Raw genomic sequence first — 7,733 nt, 5'->3', positions numbered from 1 at the left:
AAATATGGACTAACCCAACTTTTGGGTTAAACATTTAATGTAAAAATTTAACCCAACTGTTGGGTTAGTTCATATTTGACCCAAAGTTGGGTTGAAACAACCCAGCATTTTTAGAGTGTACATTACAATACAATTAACTAAGCCATCTTTTTTCACAAGTGCTACTACTGTAAGACCAACAAACCTGTTTAGGCTGTTCAGCAGGGAAACTGCCATAAAAGAATAATATAATTATTAGATCCAGAGTAAAACCATACGTCCGCAGGGCAGGTTGCCCACTTATGCATCCACCCACATAATACCGGATGAACTTGACAGAATGAACGGGAAACGTTTGCAAGTTTCGTCCTCCCGCTGCAGCCGTCGACTTTGAATTTTAGTTCATCACTATTTCATCATTAGCTCATTTATTTCTTCACAATACGGAAATACGACATACTGAGTCATGTGAGGACATACGAAACGCGTGAAATCGCCGAGGGCAGATGTCCGTTACAGCGTAAACATGTCGGAACCGAGAGTAAAGCGAATAAAAACTTGCCTTCCCCTCTGTAAAACACATATATCTTCTGCTGGGAGTCTAGCGAGGCAAAACTTCCCGACTGTCGTGGAGGAAAGTCTGTGTGGAGTTTCCACTTTGCTTATGGAGGTCTCTTACAGACTGGAAGCGCTGGTAAGAACTTTACTGTAAAACATGATGCAAAGTTATAGGGCTATAGCACCCCAAATCATCAGTGTAGCAGAATTAAACTGCTTTAATTTGCCACATTGCCTTGTGAAGATTTATATTTATAGAGATGTATGCTAAACTGCGTTGTATGGGAAAGTTTAGTATCAGGTTGTTGTCAGCCTACTGTATAGTAACCCCCACCCAGCCCGAGACCACCAAAGACACCCTGTATAAATACACTGGATATTATCACTGTATCGCTGTTTTATTAAAACTTCATTGGGTAAAAGAAAAACAAGTACGTCTGAGATGATAAACATAAGTAATATTTTAAAAATGTACTTTTAGAAAAAGTCCTTAGAAATGCCATCTTTTCATTCAAGTTGGTTTATAGAGTTTTGAAAAAAACGTTTTTACCATTTTCAACAAAATGTTTTAAAAAGTACATTTTTCTTTTTCTTTCTTTTTTTTTTTTACAAAGATAACAAATCATGAATATCAAAAACTTACTGATCTCAACACAGTCAAGGGGGTCTAAAGTGGTCCTCACTTTAGTTAGTTCTTGTCACATGACAACAAAATGTCTTCTTATCACATGACCTGACACTTTTTTGTAATATTATTAACAATAATAAAGTATTTTGCCACTTCTTTTGCCAAATTTCAGTGTGATTGTAATAGATTTATTGTTTATTTATAAAGCACATTTAAAAACAACCAAGACTGAACAGAGTGCTGTACAATATGACATTATAAGGTAATAATAATAATAATAATAATAACTAGAGAAAAACAGTTAAAAGTGAAACTTAAGCTGAAATTAAAATAATAATAAAATAATATGCCTTTAGAGCAGGCTGAAATAGAAGGGGCTAATATGATTATTATTATTACTATTATTATTATTATTATTATTATTATTATTATTATTATTATGTTTGAAATAAATAGAAAGCAAAAACAATCTTATTTAAAAAAAACATCCTGACCCATTTTCTTCTCTTACAGGAAACATTACAGGAAACTGTGGTTAGCAAAATAATTTTTGACTTAGTTTTGTTCTAAATCAGATCTGTCTTCCGTTCTGTGTTTCAGGCCAAAATCTTTGAGCAGAGTGATGTGGCTTTACCCAGAGTGTCTGCGTATTTTCATCAGGAATCAGTGAAGGAACTAGAGCGGGCAGAGGCAATGCTGCAGTATCTGTCCCAGCGCGGAGGAAAATACTGCAATAAGAACATCCAGGTAACTCACCCATCTAACCAGTTAACCAGAGCACCACCACAAGACTTGGCCGAAGTGCCCTGTATTTTTGCTTAAAAGAAATAGCACCTAGATATGGAACAAAGAAGGTATCTCATTCGTTTAAACTCATGTTTACTCAAAGTGTTATGATCATAAGCCTATTTTTTCTTTTGACCCTTGTCAGCAGCAGCTCTTAAGGGGGATGGAGGGCAGAGAGAACGAGAGCAATGGGGGTAAGCCAGCGGGGGGTTTTGCAGAGATCTCCCCTTTAATGGCTGTTAGGGTATACGTTTCCCCTGAGTTCCGGAAAATTGGCGAGATTAATGTGAAGGCGGAAGAACAGTGCATTAATTGTAGTTCCAGATGGATTCCATGGCACTCGCTGCTGTCACTTTACACTGCGTCCTCTCTTCTCCTTTCTCTTCTTTCTATTTTTTTTTAACTTTCCAGCCTTTGTTGATTTTATGACTCGTGTAAAATTGATCCGGAATGGGACTGGTGAGGGTCCATCAGCAGCGATTTTGAACACCTTGTTAGCCGCTCATCCGTGCGGGGTGATGGTTGGACACACTTGGAAACAACTGTGTGCTGTCTTACTTAATTGTAGCTCAATTCAAATTTGACCAATACATGGACTGATCCATTTAGATGGTTTTTAAGTTGTTTAATAAAGCTTTTGCAGCATTTTTACAGCATAGAAGAGTTATTTACATTATTTCAATGATTATTTATTCAAAAATACATGTAAACGATTTGTTATTTATGCTCACTAAGGCTGCATATACAGTAAATATTGTGAAATATTATTGCAATTTACAATAACTGTTTCCTATGTGAATATATTGTAATTTATTCCTGTGATCAAAGCTGAATTTTCAGAATCGTTACTCCAGTGTTCAGTGTCACATGATCCTTCAGAAATCATTCTGATATGCTGATTATGCTGAAATGTCTTATTAATATCAATTTTGAAAACTGCCTAATATTTTGTGAAAAATTCTGACATGAATTGAAATTTCAAAAGAACAGCGTTTATTTTGAATAGAAATCTTTTGTAACATTATACATTTTTTTACTGTCACTTTTGATTACATCCTTACAGAATAAAAGCATTAACCTATTTTTAATTATGAGCATGTTTTTACATTTCTGAATTAAATGTTGATTTTTTTTGGAACAAAGTGCTACAGCTGTCCTGTTATATTATGAAGAAGACACAATTAAAAGACTTAAATTCTTGAAAGAAACCCCTTTTTAAGTAGTTTGGCATAATATTTTATTAGGAAAAAATAGTTTAACAAAATATTTTCATTTCTTCTTTTTCTTCTTCTTCTTCTTCTTCTTCTTCTTCTTATTATTATTATTATTATTATTATTATTATTTAAAAAAAACCTTTATAAAATATCAGATCATTTGATTTTTTTCCGGTTTGTGAAATGTCATGTGATGCAACTCCCAAAAACGTAATGATATTTTGAATAAATAATCTGTGATATTTGTAAAAACTTTTAACCTTAAAAAAAATATTAAAAAATGTGGTCAAAAATAATGATTAAGCACACTCACATGCATCCAAAATGTCAGGAAATTGTTACTATTTACTTGATGGTAACACCGCATGACATTTTTATAGTGATTCAAGTGAAACTTTTCTTTAAAATGTTAAATTTTTTTAAACCATATGAAACCAACATAAATACAAAAGGTACATTTCAAAGTACTTTGTGTAAAAGTTTTAATGTTTTTTTGTTTGTTTTTTAATCATGGACACTTTTATTTGTCGCTGACCCAAATGTGATCTGCTGTGATTCTACCATGATGAATACCTTACCAATTAGACACAAAATTTAGTTTAGAAAAGCATGTGTAACTTCAACAGCACTCAAGGCCAAGCTATATCAGCCCCGTCCCAAATGGCACACTCACGGGCTTCCCTCACAAGCGTCTGTGAAGTCCAAGCGCCTGTAGGGGCTATTAGATTTTAGAAGGGTGCTGGAAAGCTGCATTCACCAATCAGCTCCCAGAACCGATTCATTTTATATTTAACCTACAATATGTAACATTTACAGAGGTCATGCACTGAACAGGTGTGTGCCGTCCTTCCTGCTCTGGAGATCATGCTTAACCAGTGGAAGGAGGAGATGAGCGTCATGCTGGAGCTGAATCAGCTGGCGCATGAGTACGGAGATCCACACACCGCCAGCGTAATCAAGAGTCAGTTCATTCAGCCCCTCGTCCCAAAGGTCAAACTCGTCGGTGACCTCTTGACCAGCGCTCGCAGAGTGAGCTGCACCGGTGACAGCACGGGTGGCTTTGGCGAGTACCTCATCGACCGGCTACAAGAGACCGCTTAGTCTTTCTCTTTGTTAATCATTTAGGAACCATGTTTGCACTGTAAAAAGTGACTATTCAAAGTAGTAAAAAAAAGCAAAGATTATTGGAGTACCTTTTACAAGAATAGCCTATTTCATCTTAATATTTCAACTGAATTATTTCATTTCAACTTAATAATTTTGTGTTTAATTCAATGTGTTACTTGCCATTTCTTTGTAATTATTTGTGAAATTGACTAGCCTAATAATGTTTCAAAGTAAATCCTACACCTAATTTTTTAAGTGTGTGCCTTTGGCCCTTAAACAGATTACATATTACATAAGTCTGAGAAAGATTACATATTGGTCCAAAAGGGAAAATAAAGTGCATAAATGCACTCACAATAGTGCCAGTTTTGTATGTAACAAGTCTCTCCAGTTGTAGATATTTTAATGTCATTCCAGTAAAATCAATGTATTCTTTAGTGACAGTAAGCCGAATAAGAGTTTAAACTTCATTCTCTCTCTCTCATTTTATTTTATTATTATTATTATTATTATTATTATTATTATTTAGTGCTTCACAATTATATATGGAACACTGCATTGCCCTGTTTATCCTGTGTGTGAGAAATGTATTTGTATTTATTTTTAAAAACAATATTGTATTTTATTTTATTTTTACTTTTGAAAAGTAAATATATATTTAACATTTGCATGTCTTTGTTTAGTGAGCATTATTTCAAATGAAAATGACATTTGTATTTTTTGGAAAATTAAATATTGTAGTATATTTTAGAATATTTGACCTTGTCTTCTATGTTTTGACTTTTGAATGTTATCCTGCACTGTTTTTAATAAACACAAAATGTATATGCGTACATGTGTATTTTTTTTTTTCTTTATAGCATAAAAAGTGCTGGTAAAAGAAATACAGTAAAATATGATTGTGTCACACAATTGTCAGGCTATGTGACAAATGAGTTTAACATAAAACATTTTTAACATAAAATCTTAGGATATATGTAAAACCAGTTTACAATCTATCAACTCCAGCAGGCTCTATTCAGGCAAAACGTACTAATAGGAGAGACAGAGGAACTCTCTCTCTATCTCTCTCTCTCTCACACACACACACACACACACACACACACACACACACACACATTTAGAGCTTCTCAAACAGAAAAGTAGTTTTAACTCTCATCTGGCTCTTTAACGCCCCCTTTTGTTGGACTGTTGTGCGGCTAGCAGCTATTGTAAGAAACGCAAAGTAAACTTGGCAACATCATAAATAGATCATGAAATAAATACTTTAACTTTACCTTGTAGATTTTTTTTCTGTAATTAATTCATAAATAAATAAAGTACACCTTGGAAAAAGCATTTGTAATCTATTGTGTTGGTGTGTGTGCGTGTGTGTGTTTTTATTTTTATTTTTTAAAGCATGTGTAATATAAACGTGTATTAATATATAAGTGTTGTAGTGCTCCAGTGTTTCATTAAACAACTGATCCAAACCAAAAATGATTCAGAGTAGGTCTAGGTTTTTTTTGTTTTTGTTTTAAACACTGGTAAGCATCCATAACATTCAATATATTTAAGCCTTAACTGCTATACACATGTGCATGTATTTCAATGTATTTTAACAATATTTATTTTTAATATTTAATAGTTATTTATCACTCGCGTTCGTTTTTCGATTAAGCATACTAAGGAAGAACATCTTTATGCATGGAGCACTGGAAACCAAAACAAAATGTTAACAGTTCTGTTCTGTTCTGTTAGGGTATTACTGAATTGTTTGTCATCTTATCAAATGCAATAGTAGGCTACAGACTTATCAAGCAACAAATGATAGTTGAAAGATTCCCTTAGAAAATATAAAAGGGAAGTCCTTCCTCGAATGTTTCCTGGGAAATTTCAGGAAATTGTAAGCTAAAATCTGTGACTTGATGACAAACAAACAAGTGAAAGAGATTACAACTCAATACACATATGAAACAACGCAGTAATAGCAACTTTTACCATTATTTATAAATTAATTCATAATTTTTATTAGTTGAAGTGCCAGACAGTCAAAACCACGCCCTCTTTCTAAACTCACGTTCATTGGTCAATCTGTCTTCTGCAGGACACGCCCCTGGCCGGCTGGGCTGTATATAAACAGGCCCTGATCTCTCACCAGCAACAAGTACCTGAAGGGCACAAGCAAAGAAACCTTTCCAGGATCTGCGATTTTGTTGTCTTGAGCAACACAGTTGTTTCAGGGTCGGGAGGAATTTGTCTTAATATTCCTAAATCCTCAAAAACTTTACCACTTGGGAAGCATTCAAGTATAGGCCTACCCATTTGTTGTTTTTACCTTAACACATAAAGATGGAGTTGTCGGATATTCCCTTCCCCATCCCGTCAGCTGATGATTTCTACGACGACCCTTGCTTCAACACCAACGACATGCACTTCTTTGAAGACCTGGACCCCAGACTCGTCCACGTGAGCCTGCTGAAGCCCGACGAGCATCACCACATGGAGGACGAGCACGTGAGGGCCCCCAGCGGGCATCATCAGGCCGGCAGGTGCCTGCTGTGGGCATGCAAAGCCTGCAAGAGAAAAACCACCAACGCTGACCGCCGCAAAGCTGCCACCATGAGGGAGAGGAGAAGACTGAGCAAAGTCAACGACGCTTTCGAGACCCTCAAGAGATGCACGTCCACCAACCCCAACCAGAGGCTGCCCAAAGTGGAGATTCTGAGAAACGCCATTAGTTACATTGAGTCTCTGCAGGCGCTGCTCAGGGGTCAAGAGGAGAACTACTATCCCGTTCTGGAACATTACAGTGGAGACTCCGATGCCTCCAGCCCGAGATCCAACTGCTCTGATGGCATGGTGAGAAGTTCATTTTATAGGCCTATACTGTAGCTAGAGATAAGTATCGTAATTATATTATTTAATTTAGTTTGGGCTATATTTATTTGGTCGTTCGTTCATTCAATAATGGTTTATACTTGGTTTTATACTTTAAAACTTGGTTTACTTATGGGCAAATAAGAATTATTATAGCTTACCGGATTATAACTTGGTAGCATGTTATCTTTCTCGAATGATAATGTCACATTAAAAAATAATAATATTTAAGCTTAATAATATTAAGCATTCATAGAATATTCAGTAATTATTTGTAAAATAGGCTATGCTTTAAATGTGTGTCTTTAACTCATTTTCTTTTTGTATTTTCTAGATGGATTTCATGGGTCCTACATGTCAGTCGAGAAGACGGAGCAGATATGACAGCTCATACTTCAACGACACGACAAATGGTAGGTCATGCGTCGAAAACTGTCATTGTACTAAATAAACAAACACACATTGAGTGAGTCACAGTTAAAATTATTTTACAAAATTATAAAAAAATATTTGCGTTAAAAGTTAAAATCGCAATTGAGTTAAAAATTAAATCTGCTATTTTATCTTTTTTTTTTTTTTTTTTTTTTTTTTTACAGATGAA

At 35.0% G+C, this 7,733-nt stretch overlaps 2 protein-coding genes across 4 annotated transcripts in view; both read left to right on the top strand.

Annotated features, from left to right (window-relative positions):
• Positions 1–357: 357 nt before the first annotated feature.
• On the top strand, positions 358–4,365 carry LOC107675262 (ferritin light chain, oocyte isoform-like). Of its 3 annotated transcripts, none has more exons than XM_016469542.1 (3): positions 358–673; positions 1,766–1,912; positions 3,983–4,365. In XM_016469542.1, the coding sequence occupies exons 1-3, from the start codon at positions 506–508 to the stop codon at positions 4,265–4,267; spliced, it is 600 nt and encodes a 199-aa protein (XP_016325028.1). In that variant the 5' UTR covers positions 358–505; the 3' UTR covers positions 4,268–4,365. The 3 variants fall into 3 exon arrangements, with proteins under 3 accessions (XP_016325028.1, XP_016325030.1, XP_016325029.1); XM_016469544.1 differs by lacking the exon at positions 3,983–4,365 and adding an exon at positions 2,100–2,473; XM_016469543.1 differs by lacking the exon at positions 3,983–4,365 and adding an exon at positions 2,097–2,473.
• Positions 4,366–6,431: 2,066 nt separating this feature from the next.
• The window catches only part of LOC107675253 (myoblast determination protein 1 homolog), a 2,143-nt gene continuing 841 nt past the window's right edge, over positions 6,432–7,733 (top strand). Inside the window, exons 1-2 of the mRNA XM_016469530.1 lie at positions 6,432–7,114; positions 7,467–7,545. Of these exons, the coding sequence (XP_016325016.1) occupies positions 6,605–7,114; positions 7,467–7,545 (589 nt within the window). The 5' untranslated portion in view covers positions 6,432–6,604. The remainder of the gene's footprint in view (positions 7,115–7,466; positions 7,546–7,733) is intronic.

The sequence above is a fragment of the Sinocyclocheilus anshuiensis genome, unplaced genomic scaffold, assembly GCF_001515605.1.
Source record: "Sinocyclocheilus anshuiensis isolate Anshui unplaced genomic scaffold, SAMN03320099.WGS_v1.1 scaffold532, whole genome shotgun sequence".
In the NCBI taxonomy this organism is placed as follows: Eukaryota; Metazoa; Chordata; class Actinopteri; order Cypriniformes; family Cyprinidae; genus Sinocyclocheilus; species Sinocyclocheilus anshuiensis.
Note: the sequence above shows the minus strand (reverse complement) of the source record. Positions and strands in the feature narration are given on the sequence as shown.

Excerpts from the sequence above, each read along its gene's own strand:
- LOC107675262 (XM_016469542.1), top strand. The coding sequence starts at position 506 with ATGTCGGAACCGAGAGTAAAGCGAATAAAAACTTGCCTTCCCCTCTGT. Across the intron at positions 674-1,765 it reads CTTACAGACTGGAAGCGCTG|GCCAAAATCTTTGAGCAGAG; the intron begins GTAAGAACTTTA and ends TCTGTGTTTCAG. Across the intron at positions 1,913-3,982 it reads ACTGCAATAAGAACATCCAG|AGGTCATGCACTGAACAGGT; the intron begins GTAACTCACCCA and ends TAACATTTACAG.